The 23097-nt window shown below is 34.7% G+C and overlaps 1 protein-coding gene across 5 annotated transcripts in view; it reads right to left on the bottom strand.

Moving 5' to 3' along the window:
* The window catches only part of LOC145261217 (solute carrier family 2, facilitated glucose transporter member 1-like), a 189576-nt gene that overhangs the window by 123848 nt on the left and 42631 nt on the right, over positions 1-23097 (bottom strand). For 3 of the 5 annotated variants that reach the window (XM_080119570.1, XM_080119566.1, XM_080119567.1), the window contains exon 2: positions 5887-6006. In XM_080119570.1, the coding sequence (XP_079975696.1) occupies positions 5887-6006 (120 nt within the window). Of the gene's footprint in view, positions 1-5886; positions 6007-8087; positions 8227-18511; positions 19248-23097 lie in introns of those variants that run through there. The other 2 variants (XM_080119569.1, XM_080119568.1) reach the window with 2 other exon arrangements.

Below are 23097 nucleotides of genomic sequence, written 5' to 3' on the forward strand. Positions count from 1 at the left end.
AAAAATGATAAAAAGATTTCACATGAATGGATAGTCCAGTGAAGGGTAAAAAATCCAAGAATGGTAAAATCCAAAACGGTTGAATTAAAAATTTCCAATCCAATATATATATATGATGGTATGATGTTGTAGGCAGTCAAGAGAATAAAAGAACATCTTGCCAACTCTGGCAAACACTAGGGACCTGAATTCCAAGTGGGGACGAATCATTATCTTGTTGTAAAACCTAGTCAGCAAAAGCCATTCATGAAGAAGTTCAAGTGTAACGTGAACAGACATCTTGCTGCCCAACTCCCCACATAGTACCCCTGTAGCTTATGTCCCTGATAGTAGCCCCCTATATCAAAGTGGCAATGTGCCTTTGGGGCGAAAATGTAATTAAAAAAAATTTTTTAATTTGATAGCTCAGGATACGCAACACGTAAAGCTCTTTATTAACCCTGTTGAATACATAAGACAAGTGGTCGTAAAACCTGAGATTGATAGATATCATTACTCCCAGATAGTTATGACATTTCGAGAATGGTACAAATGTGTCTTGAAATAAAATCCTATGGACAGGAGCAAGATACCAAGAGTGAGAGAGGACAATAGCACAACTGTCGTTGCACAACATATCTCAGCCCCTTACCCACTCAGACGCAAAAACAAGCAACTACTGCAAGTATACTGATGCTATGTAAGAGTCCGTGTGTGACACAGAAATTTATGTGTTATCAGCATAAGAACTTGGTAACAGTCAAGTCATTACAGTTAAAATGAGATGTTGCACTGTCCATTAATGTCAGCAGGTCGTTGATGAAGAGCAAAAATAATGCTGGTGCAATAACACTTCCCTGTGGCATTCCAGCAAAGATGGGAAGCTCATCCGACAAACAGAGAGATCCAAGAGAAGAGCTGGTCTCAGATGCCAAATGAGGGTAATTTCTGCTGCAGAATCGAGTGAGGAACTGTTACAAATGCATAGTTTAAATCCAAAAACGAATTGGGTAAATCCAAAAACGCATCAGACGCATTGGGTAAATCCAAAAACGCATTGGTTAAATCCAAAAATGCATCGGTTAAAGCTAAAAATGCATCGGCTAAAGCTAAAAATGCATCGGCTAAAGCTAAAAATGCATCGGCTAAAGCTAAAAATGCATCGGCTAAATCTAAAAATGCATCGGCTAAATCTAAAAATGCCTTGGCTAAATCTAAAAATGCCTGGGTTAAATCTAAAAATGCATGGGTTAAATCTAAAAATGCATGGGTTAAATCTAAAAATGCATCGGTTAAATCTAAAAATGCATCGGTTAAATCTAAAAATGCATCGGTTAAATCTAAAAAGGCATCGGTTAAATCTAAAAATGCATCGGTTAAATCTAAAAAGGCATCGATTAAATCTAAAAATGCATCGATTAAATCTAAAAATGCATCGGTTAAATCTAAAAATGCATCCATTAAATCTAAAAATGCATCGGTTAAATCTAAAAATGCATCGGTTAAATCTAAAAATGCATCGATTAAATCTAAAAATGCATCGATTAAATCTAAAAATGCATCGGTTAAATCTAAAAATGCATCCGTTAAATCTAAAAATGCATCGGTTAAATCTAAAAATGCATAGGTTAAATCCAAAAATGCATCGATTAAATCTAAAAATGCATCGATTAAATCTAAAAATGCATCGATTAAATCTAAAAATTCATAGGTTAAATCTAAAAATGCATCGGCTAAATCTAAAAATGCATCGGCTAAATCTAAAAAGGCATCGGCTAAATCTAAAAAGGCATCGGTTAAATCTAAAAATGCATCGGTTAAATCTAAAAATGCATCGGTTAAATCCAAAAAGGCATCGATTAAATCCAAAAATGCATCGATTAAATCTAAAAATGCATCGGTTAAATCTAAAAATGCATCGATTAAATCTAAAAAGGCATCGGCTAAATCTAAAAATGCATCAGTTAAATCTAAAAATGCATCGGTTAAATCTAAAAATGCATCGGTTAAATCTAAAAATGCATCGGTTAAATCTAAAAATGCATCGGTTAAATCCAAAAAGGCATCGATTAAATCCAAAAATGCATCGATTAAATCTAAAAATGCATCGGTTAAATCTAAAAATGCATCGATTAAATCTAAAAAGGCATCGGCTAAATCTAAAAATGCATCAGTTAAATCTAAAAATGCATCGGTTAAATCTAAAAATGCATCGATTAAATCTAAAAATGCATCGATTAAATCTAAAAATGCATAGGTTAAATCTAAAAATGTATCGATTAAATCTAAAAAGGCATCGGTTAAATCCAAAAATGCATCGATTAAATCTAAAAAGGCATCGGTTAAATCCAAAAATGCATCGATTAAATCTAAAAATGCATCGGTTAAATCTAAAAATGCATCGATTAAATCTAAAAATGCATCGATTAAATCTAAAAATGCATCGGGTAAATCCACAAATGCATCGGGTAAATCCAAAAATGCATCGGCTAAATCTAAAAAGGTATCGGCTAAATCTAAAAAGGCATCGGTTAAATCTAAAAAGGCATCAGCTAAATCTAAAAAGGCATCGGTTAAATCTAAAAAGGCATCGGTTAAATCTAAAAAGGCATCGGGTAAAGCTAAAAATGCATCGTTTAAATCTAAAAATGCACTGGTTAAATCTAAAAATGCATCGGTTAAATCTAAAAAGGCATCGGTTAAATCTAAAAATGCATCGGTTAAATCTAAAAAGGCATCGATTAAATCTAAAAATGCATCGATTAAATCTAAAAATGCATCGGTTAAATCTAAAAATGCATCGGTTAAATCTAAAAATGCATCGGTTAAATCTAAAAATGCATCGGTTAAATCTAAAAATGCATCGATTAAATCTAAAAATGCATCGATTAAATCTAAAAATGCATCGGTTAAATCTAAAAATGCATCCGTTAAATCTAAAAATGCATCGGTTAAATCTAAAAATGCATAGGTTAAATCCAAAAATGCATCGATTAAATCTAAAAATGCATCGATTAAATCTAAAAATGCATCGATTAAATCTAAAAATTCATAGGTTAAATCTAAAAATGCATCGGCTAAATCTAAAAATGCATCGGCTAAATCTAAAAAGGCATCGGCTAAATCTAAAAATGCATCGGCTAAATCTAAAAAGGCATCGGTTAAATCTAAAAATGCATCGGTTAAATCCAAAAAGGCATCGATTAAATCCAAAAATGCATCGATTAAATCTAAAAATGCATCGGTTAAATCTAAAAATGCATCGATTAAATCTAAAAAGGCATCGGCTAAATCTAAAAATGCATCAGTTAAATCTAAAAATGCATCGGTTAAATCTAAAAATGCATCGATTAAATCTAAAAATGCATCGATTAAATCTAAAAATGCATAGGTTAAATCTAAAAATGTATCGATTAAATCTAAAAAGGCATCGGTTAAATCCAAAAATGCATCGATTAAATCTAAAAAGGCATCGGTTAAATCCAAAAATGCATCGATTAAATCTAAAAATGCATCGGTTAAATCTAAAAATGCATCGATTAAATCTAAAAATGCATCGATTAAATCTAAAAATGCATCGGGTAAATCCACAAATGCATCGGGTAAATCCAAAAATGCATCGGCTAAATCTAAAAAGGTATCGGCTAAATCTAAAAAGGCATCGGTTAAATCTAAAAAGGCATCAGCTAAATCTAAAAAGGCATCGGTTAAATCTAAAAAGGCATCGGTTAAATCTAAAAAGGCATCGGGTAAAGCTAAAAATGCATCGTTTAAATCTAAAAATGCACTGGTTAAATCTAAAAATGCACCGGTTAAATCTAAAAATGCATCGGTTAAATCCAAAAATGCATCGGCTAAATCCAAAAATGCATCGGCTAAATCCAAAAATGCATCGGCTAAATCCAAAAATGCATCGGCTAAATCCAAAAAGGCATCGGCTAAATCCAAAAAGGCATCGGCTAAATCTAAAAAGGCATCGGTTAAATCTAAAAAGGCATCGGTTAAATCTAAAAATGCCGAAATTGTGCACTTGGCCTCAGAACGTAAAGTTAACTGCTGATAAAGACAGGCAGCTTGTTCTGCAGCAGAGTGCGATTTTACAATCAATTGAAATTCTCAAAAATCAAAAAGGTAAACACTTGATTGCTATACGAGATATAAATACTCAAAAATTCCATTACAATTTTCTTTTATCTCTCAAACGTTGAGTTAGTAAAAAAAAAAGTTACAAATATTAGTTTCCCTCTCACTTACTGACCAGTTAATTATGTTATGTGTACCTATAAAGTGAGAATGTGTGTGTGAAGACACTTCTTAACCTATATACTCAACGAATAGACTTGAAATTTGGCATATAGGATATTCAGACGTGTGGAAAACTAATCCTTTTTCATCTGGAAAAAAAGGCTGCTAAGGGGTCAAAATTTAAAAATTGGTAAGTTGGAGGAAGTCATTGGATTTTTATTCGATTGTCAACTGTTTCACGAATGCGCATGCGTGAATTATTCACACGACAGATTACTTCTGCCAAGAATAAGTAGGTTTGAAAACAGTTTTAAATATTGTGTCAATATGGCCTAATGGTTATCATACTTTACTCACTGTCTTTAGGTTTCTGTGTGAATTAAAATATAATATTTATGTGGATTTTGTGACCGGGGATTGCTGGGCAGCTTGCTAGTCTATATATATATAAAAGTGAGAATGTGTTTGTAAGGACACTTCTCAACCTATATACTCAATGAGTGAGTGATCTACAGACTTGAAATTTGGTATATAGGGTATTCAGGCATGGGGAAACTTTTTAATCAGATTTCATCCAGAAAAAAATAGCTGCTAAAAGGTCAAAATTTAAAAAAATTGGTACTTGGAGGATCAAATTTTTATCTGTCAACTGTTTCATGAGGTTTGAAAATTTTTAAAGATCGTGACAAGCTGGCCTAATGGTTATTGTACTTGACTAACTGTCTTTAGGTTTTGATTTCAATCTCAGTTTTAAGTTTTTTATTTTTTTCTTACAAGAAGTGAACTGTTTACAAAAAGCATAATACTCGCATGCACATGTCTTGGTTTCTTTCCGTTATTTAAAAAAAAATTTTTTTCAAAGGAATTTAACGATACATTTAATACCGGGCAATGCCGGATACATCATCTAGTATAGTATATTTTTCTTTTGGTCTCTCAGTTTGACTAGATTCCAGGACAAGAATTCATCTAGTTTGGTGGAGTATCCAGTTTCATGAGTAACAACACTAAGAGAAGATGCATAAATCCTTGTATAAAGCAATGTAGGTTAGCGGTTGCCATACTGAGGGGATTTTATTTGGGTTTTGAATATTAGGTTTTTTCAAATATTATAATAAACAAAGTGTGAAATTGATATTCCCATAAAACTTCCCTCTTCGGAGGAAGATCGTTCAACCTGATTTTTTTTCAACATTAGTTTTTATGGTGTTTATGTATTTTTGGTACCACGCTATTTTTAAATAATTTTTTCAGGTTAAATTCAAGTTTCACAAAGTCTTTTTTTTAAATTTTTTTTTAAAAATTAAATTGTACAGTGGAAGTACAGAATAGTTACAAAATACCTTCTCCTCCCCATGTTAAGAATGGCTTTCAAAATAACATTATTTCAGCACGGTACCAAAAATACATAAGTACTATTTTTATAAGTAAAACAAGTCATTTTCAGTAAATAGCTCTATTCATTATTGGGCACTACCATATACAGAAAGTGTAAAATTAATATCCCCAAGAAACTTACTAAATGATTGGTAGATGGAATAAGATATTTTGTCTAAAATTTTCTTTTATGTAATCGACACGCCAACACAAGACATACCGGCATTTGTGAAAAAAAAAAAAAAAAAAAAAGACAAACAGGTAAAATATTTAAAGTTTTCTTACCTTAGCAGGTGTATTAATTACTCCTATGTTATAGCCATAGAGCAAAGAATTCCCAAATACGGCTACAAATACGCTAAAAGCTAGCGTCGGCGTCACTGTCTTCCTTTCTCTCGCCATTGCCTAGAAAAGAAAACATTGGAAAAATATAGAAAAATTGATTTAAAAAACACCCAAATTGACAAATAATATTTCAAAAAGTTTATAGTAACAGAAGATAAATTAGGTGCTTGTGCAGTATAATAAAATATCAAAAAATGCATTTTAGGTAAAAACACTATTGCATACTTATCTGTCATGTCAAAATTAATAAAATTCCAAGAATTAAAAAAAAAATGGAAAAAAAAGAAAAAAAAAATGAAAAAGGGGGTGAAAAAAAATGGAAAACAGGAGGGGGGGATGGAAAAAAGGGGAAAAAAAATGAAAAAAAAATGGAAAAAAAGGGGGGAAAAAAAAAACCGAAAAAGGGGGGAAAATGAAAAAAGGAAAAAAATGAAAACAAGGGGAAAAAATGGAAAAAAGAGGGAAAAAAATGAAAAAGGAGGAAAAAAGGGGAAAAATGGAAAAAGGGGGGAAAAATGAAAAAAAAAGGGGGGAAAAATGAAAAAAAAGGGGGGGAAAAATGAAAAAAAAAGGGGGGGGGAAATGAAAAAAAAGGGGGGGGAAAAACGGAAAAAAAGGGGGGGAAAAACGGAAAAAGGGGGGGGGGGAATGGAAAAAAAGGGGTGGGGGAATGGAAAAAAGGTGGGGAAAATGGAAAAAAAAAAAAAAAAGGGGAAAAAAATGGAAAAAAAAAAAGGGGGCGAAAAATGGAAAAATGAAAAAAATAGAAAAAAAGGGGAAAAATGGAAAAAAGGGGGAAAAAACAAAAAATGGAAAAAAATAGAAAAAAAATGAAAATGGGGAAAAGGATAAAAATGAAAAAAAAAAAATGAAAAAAAAAAAAATGAAAAATAGAAAAAAAGAAAAATAGAAAAAAAGAAAAAATAGAAAAAGTTAGTAATCCGCCATAAAATAGTTAACTTTAATATTTTGTCTAAATCAGACTGCAGTTACCTCCCCTGGATTTTAAGAACTCCAAACTCAAATGATAAAACTTTATAATTTTACAAAAAAGAAAAATGAAAAAAAAGCAAAAAAAGCATAGATATTAGCAAGCCATCATTTTCTTTCTCAAAATGGCAGACTATTGCAATATTGTGTCAAAATCATAGACTGCAGTTACCTCCCCTGGATTTTAAGAACTCCTCAACCTTAATTTGTACATGTACTTATTTTTCTATTATTTTTTTTTTTTTTAATTTTTGAAATTTTTATTAATTTCGACATGACACGCAAGTATGTGATAGTGTTTTTACCTGAAATGCATTTATTTGAAATTGAATTATACTGCACAAGTGCTAAATAGTTTCTGTGAAATACTTAATTTTGATTGGTTGAAATACTCGATTCTGATTGGTTAACTAAAAATCGGATCTTGATCAATCGGAAGTCTAGAACGACACATTCATATTGAGTTGAATATCTGTTATGCACTGACTACATAAGTGAGGACATCAGTACAGTCTGCAGCAAGACTTAACTCGCCATTACAAATTCACTCACATATATGTTGATTAAACAAAAAGCAAGCACGCACAATGTTCTCTAATCTACAGAACATAAACACTGCAGCATGTAATCTCACATAACAGCTATTGTAGAATGAGTCAGAATGCCTCCATCTAACACTTATTGTTGACTATTTATTGACCTGTAAATAGTATTTTTTTTTTAGCTCCTTACACAAAGTGGCTTTATGTCTTGTCTGGAGAGATTTCTATAAAATAAAGGTCAGCTTGTAAAAGAAGGCTAAAAAAAACACGGGAGAAAATGATAAATATAGATTTGAAACACAAAGGAATATATAAAGACCTGGCCAGAGATAGGTTAGTTTGGAAGTCAATCTCTAAAAACCATCCAACACATCAATCGATGCCTCCGTTCAGTCTCGAAAGACAAAGGATACCCCCCCCCCCGTAGGGGCAGCTGTGTATGTAATTGTGAGGCAAGGGCTTCACAATCCCAACCACACCTCTGCTGAATCGACACTGCTTGAGTCCAGTGGCAAGGAGAAGTTCAGGACGACTGAAAACAATGCCGAGATAAGCAGAGAGCATATACAGCACCTGGAAGTCCCAAATGGTCACCCATTTAGTACTGACCTTCATCAACGTTGCTTAACTTCAGTGATCCAGCAGGAACTGGTCTGTCAATGTGATTATGCCAAGTGAAGTGTATGTACAGGACGACTGGAAACAAATGCCAAGATAAGCGGAGACCACATACAGCGCCTAAAATTCCCATATGGTCACCCATATGGTACTAACTAGGCTCAACGTTCAGTGATCTGACGAGAACCGGTGTGTCAACGCGATTGTACACCTATTTCATGATGAAAAAGCAATAACTTTTGACGAAACAAAGCATAAAATGAAAACGGAGTATCTGTATGATCTGGACTCATAAAAAAAGTTTTATTGTTTTCAAACAGGTAACACTACAATTCTCAATTCACGACATACCTAGAAAACGGAGCCATAAAACCTGACAGTGATATGGAACAAGGAAAAAGAAGCAACCTTAGTAGAAGTTTGTGTCTCCAATGATGCGGGGTTAGACAGAGTTGGGAGGAAAAAGACGAAGAAATACCAAGGTCTTATGTACGACATGAAAAGAAACTGGAATCATAGGAAGATCTCCATCATTTCAGTAATTATATGAGCAACTGGACTTATGAAAAGAATTTTCGAAACTTGCCTTTCAAATATACCCGGTGAACCAAGTGCAAGAGAGATTTAAACAATTGCACTTAAAGGGACAGTTAAAATTTTAAATGATCTCTCAGTGGGAATATATGAGATAGTGGGTAAATGCTTGGCATCCGGTAGGATGCTCTAGCCCCAACTTGAATAAACTGATAAGAAAATTGAAGCACTATTTGACAAATATACCGGATGAACCAAGTGCAAGAGAGATTCAAACAATTGCATTTAAAGGGACAGTTAGAATCTTAAAAAGATCTCTCGGTTGGAATATATGTGTTATAACCCATCTCCAACTTGAACAAACTGATAAGAAAATCGAAAAGAAAAAAAAAAAAAAGATATGACAAAGTAAAAAACACCTTCGTCATCATCATAGAAGAAAGGGATTTTCTCAGTTTAGTCAAAGCAGTGTTAAAAAGTTTATCATTAAAAAAAAAAAAAAAAAATACTTCAACACATTGATGCTAACGTTACGGATGTGATATCGCCCCCCCCCCTGCTAACTATTAGAAAGTAACAAAAAAAAAAAAAAAAAAAAATCGAGAGAAAAAATATAATTAAAAAAAAAAAAAAAAAAAGAGGAAATAAGTTTATCAGCATAACAAAAGTATAGGAAGTTATTTACCAAGGCACACAAAAGAAAACTAAAATAGGATTGTTAATCAAGGGGTGATGGTGATTTGGTACAAAAGGAACAGACAATAAAGTTATATTGAGTTAGTTTACCAACAGTTTTAGAAGTGGCAATAAATTCTGACAGTTAGGAACAATTTACAGACAGTCTTGAGTTTGCAACAGTTGAAGAGTTTAGGACAGTGTCTAGTTTGGGTCACTTGGCAGCTTGTAGGTCCTTGAGATCAAAGAGATTAGAGTCAAAACTGAGCAAGAGTAGATTAGACTAATGAGAAAGTCGCTGGAGACAGACGTGATCAGACAGCTAGTGATGAACATGTAGGGTTTCTCTTTCCACGCTACATGACAGTACCATACATGACAGTACCATACATGACAGTACCATACATGCAGACCTTCACTGATTTACATCAAGTAGTCAGCTTGTGCTTCATTGGATCACGAGGACGATCATTGGGTCACAACGGAGTCGAAATATACATGAGGTCAGATTGCTAAAGATTCCAACTGTCTCCTAGAATAATATAAAAAATATTTAACACTTCAAAAGTGAACGTTGGGTTTACTTTTGGGTCTTGTAACTCCGGCTTCCATTATTTTGTCCTTTAACCTTCACTTTCCATGAAAGATGTTTCTGGCAAAGGGGAAATAATTACTGTTTCTGGATTGGAATTTATGCATCTAACATTTATTGCTAACTAGTTTTTGAGCCTGAAGTGGTTGGTTGATTTTGTTTTACGACATATCAACCCTTTTCAGAATTTAATGCCAAATCCAGTTATTTTGAAGAAAAATTTTTTTAATAGAATATATTTGTTTTTTTTTTCAAGTTTATTTGAAGTCTATTTATTTTCAAGTTTCTATTTAACCCATAGTTGGGACTCTAACAGGTACTACCACTCCGGGTTAGAGTGGACCTGGGAGCAATGGCAATTAAAGGGTGGTTCCACACTCCCCGAAGCCCGCAAGCTAGAGCCTCATCATCGGATATAGTTTATCCAGAACCGAGCTTGAAGTGACTGACTAACTATACAGGTTTCCATGGCTTGCACAGATCTGCCTTTTGGCGGCTGCTTGGGCGTTTGTTCTTCATTTAGTTTGATCTATGGTACTCCCTGATAAAGTTGTCAAGCTTTCAAGTCCTCCTTGATAGATGCAGAGTTTACTGAATCACTATTGCAGTTTACATGACCAAGCCAGCGGAGACGCTTCTCACATAGTGCTACGTCCAGAAGTGGGATTTAAAGTTTTCTGCAAAGAGCGGAATTGCTGACATAGTATTTTTTTTAGCTCATTACATTAAGTGGCTTTATACCTTGTCTGATGCGATTTTCATTAAAAAAAACTCGCTCCTCATTTCAAGGTCTTCGAATATTACGACTGCCTATTCCTTCTTCAAAGATTTAAAAAAAAATAAAAAAAGGATTGGTTTCTAGCATTATTATTATTATCAGCTTGTCTCTGACTTTTTCCAAAACATCCAACTTCGTACTTTAATGCCTTCCAATATTCAAGTTGTCTGCAAATTCTTTAGGGATTAAAAATTCTGATTCTGACCCCTATTACTCTTACAACTGACTCCTTCCCAGACCTTTATTTTCTCCAACTTTGACTCTCTGACCCAAATTGACACCATTTACAAAATAAAACATAGTAATAAGTGCCCATGGTTGGTGGGTGTTCGCCGTAGAGAAGCACCGACACTCCAACCTGGAACCCTTCTGATACAAACATAATACAAGTATGCAAATTTAGGTGCTGTTTGGAGTTTGATGTGAAAGATAAAAGAACAGAATTTTTTGTCCGATACGAGTTTCGTTTTTGAACATTACTTTATTCATGTGCAAATTTATTATTGTCACATAAGTGATGAATGACACTGAAAAATATTGGATGTATTACATGCACAAGTTCAGGATCTGGGCAAAGCCAGATGTTAAATTTGATTGCTGCTGTAATTCAATTAAAACAAAGGAAAATCGACATTCCGATTGAAGAGTTGAAGTCATGGAAAATGATCTAAACACTGAAACAATGGGATGACATATATTTTAACCTGTGGTGGAATGTCGACCAAAGGCAATGATCATTCTAAAGTGAATATCGGATTTTGATGAATGGAATGTAAATATAAAAGAAAAATAAACAGAAAGCAGAGTTAGGGTTAGGGTTGAGCGATTCAAGTAGTGAGTGACATTTCTACTGTCACCCCGCACCGACACCACCAAACCCACATGCCAACCGTTATCTCTTGTCATATACAATCAGCTGAATTGTAAGTAAAAATTGCAATGTTGACTTAACAAGTTTGTCTGTTTTGATTTAAAAAACCACAGCGAAAGAATAAGAGTGTGTATATAATTTTGCACGCATTTGACAAAAGTGCAACCAATAAATTATATACACCCGCCTCAGTTTGAAGAGAAAAAAGAAAGAGACTGCTGCTGCTTAGATTAATAACCTAATGTTTCATAATGAGAGAAAGAAAGAAAAAAAATAATCCCACTCGGGTGAGCGTTTTGTTCTCAATTTGAAAGAATTTACGTGACTGAAATTCCCTAAAAATATTGTTCAGTCATGAAAAATTATAAACAATCTTTTATGTCTGGTTCCTTATTACAAAATCTAATATCCAGATTACCGATTTGTTCTTGAAAAATAAAAGAAAACAACCGATTTCTAGCATTAGTACCAGTTTGGAATATAAGGGGCTATTATTTTGGACCGTGTCTTACAGGGGACTGTGGCAAGTTGAGCAGTGAGATGTTTGTTCACCTTACATTTAAACTTCTGCAGATTAGTACAGACAAGGAAGGAAACAGACAATTCCAAAGTGTAGCAATCCCCAAAGAAGAAACTCTGACATCTCGGAATCTCAACTGCGAAGGAGTGGGATTTTGCTGCTTGTTAAGAGAGTCGGGAGTATTGACATTGAGGGAGCACAAGTGCTAGGAGTTCATCAGAGTACATTCCGTTAAGTACTTATAAAACAAGCACAGGGATGTGGTGATGGGACAGAGGTTGGAACTTGGCCGACAGTGCAGGGCCTAATAGATTTGAAAGTTTTTTGTATTCTGTCTAAGAGGGAGAGATGAGTGGAAGTTTCAAAGTCTTCAATTCAGACCCGTATTGAAAAAAAAAAAAAAAAAAAAAAAAACAAGAACATATTTTTTTTATTTGAATATAAATTTTCTCTTTAAATCTTGTTCTTGTTCGTTAGCCCTAAGTTACTGGATGACACAAGAAATTATATAGATACGTATGGAAATATTAACTATGATGTCAATTAGGATTGACGAGTGGGGGGTTACTAAATGTTTCGTAAGGAGTTATTCACACCAGTGGTCAGAATCAGTTTTTTTGGACCTCTGAAGTTTAACTCTTCTAATATTCTGTTTAAACTCTTCGAATATTCAGGCTGCAGCCGATTCTTTAGAGATTAAAACTGATTCTGACCGCTATCACTACCGAAAGAATTTACGTGATTGAAATGCCATAAAAATATCGTTCCATCATGAAAATTTATAGACAATCTTTTGTCTGGCTCCTTATTACAAAAACGAGTTGGAGGTTACTAAAGGTTTTGGTTGGAGTCATTCGCACCAGTGGTAGTGACCTCTGAAGTTTAACTCTTCCAATATTCAGGCTGCTAGTCGGTTCTTCAGAGGTCAAAACAATGATTCTGACCACTATCACTGGTGTGAATGACTCCTTCCGAAACCTTTACTACCCCCACTCTTCAATCCTAATTGACATCATAGTTAATACTTCCATACGTACCTATTTCTTGTGTCATCCAGTAACTTCGGACTAACAAACAAGAACAAAATTTAAAGAGAAAATTTATATTCAATTAAAAAAAGAAAAAAAAAATGTTTTTGTAGTTTTTTTTTTTTAGTTCAAGTTTGATATTAAGAAATTCACTCATTTTAAGAAATAACTTTTCTTCAAACATCATAACTGACATGACGTTATCATCAAAATAAAAAAAAAAGAAAATGACTTTACTTTATTATATAGGTCATGAAAAGGCAATGAAGTTTGACAGAAGAAAACATCAAATGTAAAACAAGAACATCTGCTTAAGTTTGAGAATTCAATATCAAAGAAATGCTTGAAATTTGTTTTAAATATTTTTTTTTCTACAAGTAACATTATAGTTATGACCTTAAGACAAAATGAAAATCTTTGTTCTCACTTTTTTGTTCTAGCTGTGAATGGTGCATCCTACCGGGTGCCATACATTCACCCACCACCTCATACATTCTACCTGATAGTTCTTTTTAAGATTCTAACTGTACCTTAAAGTGCAATTGTTAGTATCTCTCTTGCATTTGGTTCACAGAGTATATTTGCCAGGTAGTTTTTGAAATTCATGAGTCCGGGTGTTCCTATAATTACAGGAATGATGGATAGTACTCCAGTCTCTTTTCATGTTGTGTTTAATGATACACCTTGCAAAAGGGACATATTCGTTTAAAGCAGCTGAGTGGGTTTTGCTACACTTTCACGTAATAATCTTGTGAGTTACCTTACTGAATGAGCATTTGTTGTCGAAGCTGTTATCCCTAGTTTTTTTTTTTTTTTTTTTTTTACAGAGGCATCACCATTTATCAAGGCCCAGAGGCCACTCGAGGATAAGGGTTAAAGAGTGTACAGTAGTCAATTGGACAATATAGTAATCGTTAGTAACGGAAATTCGGTAAATTTGTTAATTTAAGTGGAACGGCTCATAAAGAACTTGTTTACGTTGGACTTGAAGACAACCATTTTGTAGTCAGCTGGAAAGCAGGAAAACGGAAGACAGTTCCACAGGCATGCAGTTCTAAGAAAGAAGCTTTGTTCATGGAATCTTTGTTTAGGTTTAGGCACAGATAAAGAGTGTGGGGAATTATTGATAGTGTTTTCAGAAATTTCCCAACCTTTGATGACCTGTGGTTCCTTTACTAAGTATCTAAGCACTCGTGGCTCCCCTGCACTTCCACAACAGCAGAAAAAAGTTGCAGACTTTGCTTTACGTTATTTAGTTATTCTAAAATTATAAATCAAAGTGAAAATTTTGCTTGAATGACACATTGGCTGTTGAGCTCGTGTGATAAGGCCTGTTATGTCTGGATTCGTCTTGGATACAGCAAGGTAAATATCGTTTCTAACATCAAGACAATTTCTGGACTTTGTTTTAATGGTCGCCAGATCAGAAAATCCACATTACCAAAAGTAATGTTGTGGCAAATTGTATGAGCATTACAGATGTCTTCTTGCTAAACAGACAACTACGTGCCAGATCAGTCTTTGTTACTAAAGGCCAGCATCATTGCTTTTGAAACCTTGAACTCGGCCAGCTCTTCAGCTTCATCTTCAGTAGGTTCAATTTCCGTGTGGAAAGGGTATCTATGCATTTTTAATTACATTTTTACGGCATTCTCTTATGGCTCCCTGATCAAAGGCTTGTAGCCTCCTTAGGGTGCCGTGGCTCCCGGTTGAAAAATGCTCCCTTAGCATGAGGCTTTGGCATCTCTGATGGCTGTACCAGTTGGTATTTATAGCTTAATCAGCCAATCATCTTTAATATAAATCTCGCCTGTCTGTTTAAATGTATGTATGTATGTTTGTAGTCTGCCTACATATGCTACTGGTACCATGTCACCCAGTGCTACCTGCCTCATGGTCGGGTCACCGGCGACTAAACTGGTTCTCCCACCAAACTTGTTTGGTGAGGAGGGTGGCTAGTCTCCCTGAAGGATTAAAAACAAGACCTTCCAAAGGTTGAATGGACCCTTTTTTGGGGTCAACGGCCAACTAGCACCATGTGTGTTTGTGTGCATGTATGTGTGTGCTGGGGTGGAGAGGGCTTCCGTAAGCCGTAGTGAAGGCAACTTTTCTAGGAGAAGCAAATCTCTGATTTACAAGCCATAAAGCAGGAGACCAGTACCCGCATTAAGCTGGTCTGCAGTTTAACTTGTTGCTGGCTATCTTGCTCTTGCTTGTTGCTGGATCTCAACATTTTGAACCGAGAGAGAGACTTAGCTGTCGTACAAAGCTAGGACTCTGTAACATCATCTGTATATAGATACTCCCTCAGGTATTTGTCTATTAAAATGGTCCCGTGGCGATGGAAGTCATTTTTGGGCTCATGGACTTTTAAGTGTCTGAGGAAGTGGCACTCGTCTGACAAGATGTTGCAATCATCATAGCCTGCCTAAAACTTTCGACAGGCGACGGATTTTCATGAGATAGGCATCGTTTTGAAACTCGACCCTTCAGACGATAAATATAAAAAAATTGGCTAAAAATAAATTCCTTCACCCTCAACTGGGTACTTTTCTACAAGGAGCCGTAACTTTTTTTCAAAAGTCATCCCCTTTTTTCGACTGACTAGTCTTAATTTAAACCTTCGCTACTTCCGATTTGGTGATGGACGCAATGGCAAAGATGTCACTTTTTTTTTCACGTTCTTTTCCTCCTCCACGGTATGGGTTCGAGCCTGCCTGCCTACTACCACTTTCCTTTTTATTTGCTCAACAAACATCGCCAAACACCCAGGCAATGCCAGGCACCCAGGCTAGTATTGTTATAAGAAGAAACCAGATGTACCCATAGTCATTACATAAGAACGCATTCATTTTTCTTGTACTATTTTTTTCCTATTCATCTACTTGTACTTATTTTTAACTGTGCCATTATTGTGGCACACCAAATATATACTAGGTATATTACTTTTGAATGCATGGAAAAAAGTTCTGTTGTATGACTCCTGCGGTACTGCTCTTGCGATCAGCAGATCCTCTATCATAATCGAACACTTTCTACGTAAAGATATCAGATAACGTTCTAAACCATTTTTTTTTTTTCTTTAACTCGTTTTCACCCTAAACAAGGCATATTGCCACTTGGAACATAAGGGGCTATTATTTTGGATCGTGTCTTACAGGCGACTGTGGCAAGTTGAGTAGTGAGATGTTTGTTCACCTTACATTTAAACTTCTGCAGATTAGTACAGACAAGGAAGGAAACAGACAATTCCAAAGTGTAGCAATCCCCAAAGAAGAAACTCTGACATCTAGGAATCTCAACTGCGAAGGAGTGGGATTTTGCTGATTGTCAAGAGAGTCGGGAGTATTTACGTTGAGGGAGCACAAGTGCTATGAGATCATCAGAGTACATCCCATTAAAGTATTTGTAAAACAATCACAGAGATATGACATTATGGTGATGGGACAGAGGTTGGAGCTCAGACGACAGTGCGGGGCCTAATAGATTTGAAAGTTCTTTGTACTCTGTCTAAGATGTAGAGACGAGTGGAAAATGCACCAACCCAGCTGTGGCAGCAGTACTTCATGCATGGGCGAATTGTGGCCTTTGTAAAGATAGCAGATACTCTTTTGCAAGTAATTTTCTAGCATGGTAGAGGAAACCCACCTTCACAGCAGCCTTGGCAATGTCTTCAGTGTATTTGTTCCAATTTATGTTGCCTGTGCATGTTAGGCCAAAGAGTTTAAAAGATGAGCTCTAAGGTAGGGTGTTAAAATATATAAATAAAAATAAAAACGCACAAAATTTATGTCCTATAGCAAAAAAACAAAAACAAAACAAAAAAAAATTATATATATATATATTTTTTTTAACTGCCCTAAAACGCTAGAATGGCACGGAAATGATGACATCTGCTCCCCACTGCAAATTAAAAAAAAAAAATTTTTTCCACCGGGCTTTGGAGGGTGTTTATATGCAAAATCTCATGGGTGAGAGCAGCGAATATATCGTCAATAAAAAGAAAGAAAAAAAAATGTCGCCCATTTATAAAGAACGCAACGTGAAAATGTGTGTGTGTGAGAGAGAGAGAAAGAGAGAGGACACTTCTCAACCTATATACTCAACGAATTTTTGATCTACAGACTTGAAATTAGGTATACAGAGTATTCAGATATGTGGAAAACTTAAATCGGTTTTTATCCGGAAAAAAGGGGCCGCTAAGGCGACAAAAATGTTAAAATAAGTACTTGGAAATTTACATCTGTTTGTCAACTGTTTTACGAATGCGCATACGCAGTCGTGAAACATGACAGCTTCTTTATGGTAAGCATAATTTGTTTTGAAAACACTCTTTAATGAACGTGGGAAGCGGGGTCTATTCGATCTCAGCTCGAGTATTTTTTTTCTCCTTTTACTTACAAGACTTGAACTGTTTAGAAAAGGCATAATACTCGCATGCACAGGTCTCAGTTTATTTCCGGGTTTTCTCTTCATTTTTTTTAAAAGCAATTTTATTTAACGTTGCGTTTAATATCTACGGTATTTTGGTTTATAATAAGAAATCTGCATTAATTAAAATATAATAGTTATGCGTATTTTACGACCGGACAACACCGGGCGGATTAGTTAATAGCAAATGAGTAATCATTTCCATTAAAATCCAGTTAACACTATGCATCTAAAACTGAGAAAAAGTTTTTATTTAGTTTCATTAGGTAAAATTCAGTGGTTATTTTATTTTGTTTTAGCTTATCCACATGATGTTGGCACTTTCGACAGTAATATATAACAAAAAACAATCACATAAAACTTCTGCGTCTATCAAGCTCCGTCCGTGTTTGTTTATCACGTCAGCCGATATTTAGGTTTGACGACAAATGTCCTGCAAGAGTCAGTTTTGATTAATGTTTATCAGTTATAAAATATGAAACGCACTTTTTTCTTTCTTTCTCAGAACAGAACATTTTAAAACTGGTAAACTAAACCCAGAAGTGACTTTTCCTGGACATTCGTCGTCGTCAAGTTGACGTGATATTGTAAACAAACACAGACGAAATTGGATGAACACCTAAAATGCCTAAACAGTTATTTTGTTTTTTTTCTGGCATTCTTTCATGATCACGATTTTTTTTTTTTTGATTTAAAAAAATTTTTTTTTTATAAATTATCAAAAATTGAACAGTAAACTTTTAAGATAGGGGACCAATTCCACCTTCGTTTAAACCCGCCGACGAAACTACTACCACATAACAAAATATATAATTATTAAAAGTTAAAGAGAAAAACCGAAAAGATACCAAAAACTATTAATTACTTAAAGTAATTAAACCTATTTTTTAATTAATTAAAATAAAATAAGCAATTAAAAAAAAATGCTCATAAAAAAAATGCTCATAAAAATAATCGCATAAAAGAATGTGGAAAGCCATCTTTACCTTGAGTGACCTTCACACTGGATTAACGAAGGTCAAGGTCCGCAGAGTCGAAGTGTTATTCTTGTTTCCAGTAAAATCATTTATAAAACAAAGTAGGAAGGGGGTACTTTTCAGATTATTCTAGCACGGCTATTTGGTGTTGTCCGGGAATATAGACGGCACAATTAGTAATTTACACGATAGTAGAGTTTAAATTTAAAAAAAGAAAAAAGAAAAAAGTCGCATCTTTCTTTTAAAACTTCTCTAACTCTACCCCCAACGCTCTCTCCATTCTCCCTCATCACGGTGTTTGTTTATATTGCTAATCTTTTAAAACCAACACATTTCAGATGAAAACTTTATTACATACTTACGTCTCATGTCGAAATTAGTATAAATTCCAAAACTTACGAAAAATGACTCAGTAGAAAAATAATTAGAAATAAAAATAGAATTTATCAAATTTATAAGTTTTATCGTATTTTTTTTTAATGTGAAAGAGTTATGCATGCGACTAATTCAGTATTACAAACTGACTTTTGACTTAAATTGATTTTAAATTAAGGTCCGCCATTTTAAAAACAAACGTAATTGTTTTTTGTTTTTTTGTTTTTTTTGTTAAAAATATATTTGGCATATTTTCTCCCGGACCATTTTTCGTAATTTTAAGAATTTATACTAGTTTCGATATGACACATAAATATGTAATGTTTTCACCTGAAATGCGTAGGTTTAAACGATCACCAATCCCCTACCCCGAAAAAACAATAATAAATAAATACAAACTTATTTGTTGACGAAAAAAAACGATACTTAAAAAAAACAAAAAAAACTAGTTAATATAAGTGAGAAAAATAAAGAAAACAAAATCAGTAAAGAAGATATGCTTTTGTTTAGTCATTTTTCGGGCACCTGTAGACTGGACTACTACTTTAGCTTTCTTGCAGCCTCAAATAATCGTGGCTTTCTTAGTAAAACATATGGTCCTAAAACAGATACATTAAAAGGCCACAGTTTAAAAAATGGCACAAATAAACAAGCAACAAGTGCTTATTAAGATCTAGAAGACATAAAATCGATTAAAAAAAATATATCGTTTTAAGCAATATTACGTACTTGTCATGTCGAAAATAGTAATATATCCAAAAATTACGAAAATTCATCGAATAGAACAACTCTATTGTGTTTTTAATAAAAAAAAAACCAAAGAAAGTCTATCGCTATAGACAACAAATATTGCAGCCATGACAAGTTATTTAAAATATTCCTTTCCGAGTTATTACCCCCCCCCCCTGCATGTAGACCCCCTACTGTCTACTATATAACGTCTATGAAAAATGCGATTTTACCCAATTTTCCGCAAAAATGACAACTATAAAAATCTTTCTACTCAGTAATTTTTCGTAATTTTGGGATATATTACTATTTTCGACATGAAAACTAAGTACGTAACATTGTTTTTGCTTAGAACGACAAATTAAAAAGAAAAATAGATCTGTCGACTACATAACAAGCACAAAACAATAAAAAGGGACAAGTTAATACATATATTTATTTACCTCCTCTGTAGTAAATTTGTAACAAGGTCAGGTGGGTTTTAAAAAGCCAGTGTGCTAGGAGCAGTACACTCTGGCCTACAAAAAATGCCTGAGCAGCCCCGTTGGCATTTCCAAGTTGAGGCGTCTCAGGCAATCAGCAATAAACTAACCAGTTTTCAGTGAGAAGATAAAGCCTGGAATGAAGCAAGCACGTCTTAGTCTGACGACAACAAAGCCACCGTTACTGAGCGTCGAAGACGTATCCTCGACTGGGGCGAACAACAACGTATAGAAGATGAATTCGGTGATATATCGATCTGTTGTAGATGGTTTTGCTTGCGCCCTAGCTAGAATCTTATTCGACGATCGGACGATTCCATCTTTTAATAAGGGATAAGTGATTTTTTTTATATATAGTAAGTTATAAAATATATATATGGCGATTAAGCTACACAGAATATTCCGCGTTTCATCCACGCTAGGATTCATCAGGCATATATATATATATATATATATATATATATATATATATATATATATATATATATATATAAGGCTATATGTCTATCTTCATATTTTCAAACGATCTCTGAAAATAAAAGTCGCACTTGTAAATGGAATGTACATTCACAGAATATATGCTCTGAAGGTATTTTCATTGAGCTTAATATTCGTAACAATTTTGACTATTTTATAAGGAATATATACCTTAAAAAATGTATACACTTTTATATTCTCTCTCTCTCTCTCTCTATATATATATATATGTACGCTATGAATTTTGACTATTACAAGGAATATATACGTACACATTTTTATATTCACCCAATATCACCAATGTAAGATTGTGTGTTATGAATTTACTTATAAATAGCACAAGTGAATAAAATAGGGGAAAAATGACGTGAAAATCTCAAAATGCGTCTATCAAAATCTAATAAACTAAACATTAAAAAAGTCTTCCAAATTTAAAAGAAAACTGTATCTACATTTAAACGCAAGGTAAAATCGGAAAGGAGGACCCTCCGCTCAAGCTCCTACACACTTGCAAAAAAAAAGATCCTATTTACTTTAGGCGATTATGGATGAACATCATAAAACACTTGGGAGATTCAAAGATGAAAACAAAAACAAGAAAAACGGTTATCTCCGAATTTAAAATCGGGAATCAATTCTGCATATAAATTTAACATAAAAATAATCACTTATTTCCGAACTATTGCGTACGTAGCATACATAAGTTTTTTTTTCTTAAGTTAATGAGAGAAAGAGAGAGAATGAGAGAGAGAGAGAATGAGAGAGGGAGAGAGAGAGAATGAGAGAGAGAGAATGAGAGAGAGGGAATGAGAGAGAGGGAATGAGAGAGAGGGAATGAGAGAGAATGGGAGAGAGAGAGAATGGGAGAGAGAGAGAATGGGAGAGAGAGAGAGAGAGAGAATGGGAGAGAGAGAGAGAATGGGAGAGAGAGAGAATGAGAGAGAGAGAGAATGGGAGAGAGAGAGGGAATGAGAGAGAGAGAGGGAATGAGAGAGAGAGAGGGAATGAGAGAGAGAGAGAGAGGGAATGAGAGAGAGAGAGGGAATGAGAGAGAGAGAGGGAATGAGAGAGAGAGGGAATGAGAGAGAGAGAGGGAATGAGAGAGAGAGGGAATGAGAGAGAGAGGGAATGAGAGAGAGAGGGAATGAGAGAGAGAGGGAATGAGAGAGAGAGGGAATGAGAGAGAGAGAGGGAATGAGAGAGAGAGAGAGGGAATGAGAGAGAGAGAGAGGGAATGAGAGAGAGAGAGAGAGGGAATGAGAGAGAGAGAGAGAGGGAATGAGAGAGAGAGAGAGAGGGAATGAGAGAGAGAGAGAGGGAATGAGAGAGAGAGAGAGGGAATGAGAGAGAGAGAGAGAGAGAGAGAGAGAGGGAATGAGAGAGAGGGAATGAGAGAGAGAGAGAGAGAGAGGGAATGAGAGAGAGAGAGAGAGGGAATGAGAGAGAGAGAGAGAGAGAGAGAGAGAGAGAATGGGAGAGAGAGAGAGAATGGGAGAGAGAGAGAATGGGAGAGAGAGAGAATGGGAGAGAGAGAGAATGGGAGAGAGAGAGAATGAGTAAATGAGAGAGAGAGAATGAGTAAATGAGAGAGAGAGAACGAGAGAGAGAATGAGAAAGAAAGAGAGAATGAAAGAGAAACATTTAAAAAAAAAATTTCTTTTTAGGTTAATGAAAGAATTTAACATTGTTTTGGGGTGGAGTACTGTAAAACATGGTCCGTAGAGCTTATACAATTAAAGTGAGGCAATTAATTAGCTTAGTTTCTGTTTCATGGGAAATCTAAGGCGCTCTGGGTTCATTTGGGTATCCTTTCGGGCAGTGCTAAAAAGGTGTGTATGGGGGGTGGGGGGCAAAGGCATGGTCAGAGCGAAAGCATTCAAAAGTAAAATAAGATCCCTTCTGCAGAAGCCTTATCCTTGCAAAAAGCGTTGACGAAAGACAATAAGTTGCATGCTAAAAGCAAGCTTCATCTTTAAAAAAATCTATATATCTATGAAAATGTGTGTGAGGGCACTTCTCAACCAATATACTCAGAGAATCTTAGATATCAAGACTCGAAATTTGGTATATAGATTATTCGAACATGTGGAAAACTTTTTAATCAGTTTTCATCCGGGGAATGCTAAGGGGTCGAAATTTAAAAATTGGTACGGGGTGGGAAGGCATCGGATTTTTATCTGTTTGCTAACGGTTTCCTGAATGCGCACGCGTGAATCGTTCACATGACAGATTCCTTATGTTAAGAATAAGTAGGTTTGAAAACACTTTGTAAAGATCGTGTCAAGCTTATCTAATGATTATCATACTTGATTCAGTGTCTTTAGGTTTGGGTTTCGATCTCAGCCAGATTTTTCTTTCTTTTTTTTTACTTACAAGACGTGAACTGTTTAGAAACAAAAACAATACTCGCAAGCATGTGTCTCAGTTTTTGTATGAATTAAAATATATTTATGAATATTTTACGAGCAGGCAACGCTGAGTGACCTGCTAGTCATAAATAAGTACAATTCGCCGAAATGTAATTATACCTTT

Source organism: Euprymna scolopes, chromosome 37 (genome assembly GCF_053919585.1).
Source record: "Euprymna scolopes isolate OS-2025 chromosome 37, ASM5391958v1, whole genome shotgun sequence".
In the NCBI taxonomy this organism is placed as follows: Eukaryota; Metazoa; Mollusca; class Cephalopoda; order Sepiida; family Sepiolidae; genus Euprymna; species Euprymna scolopes.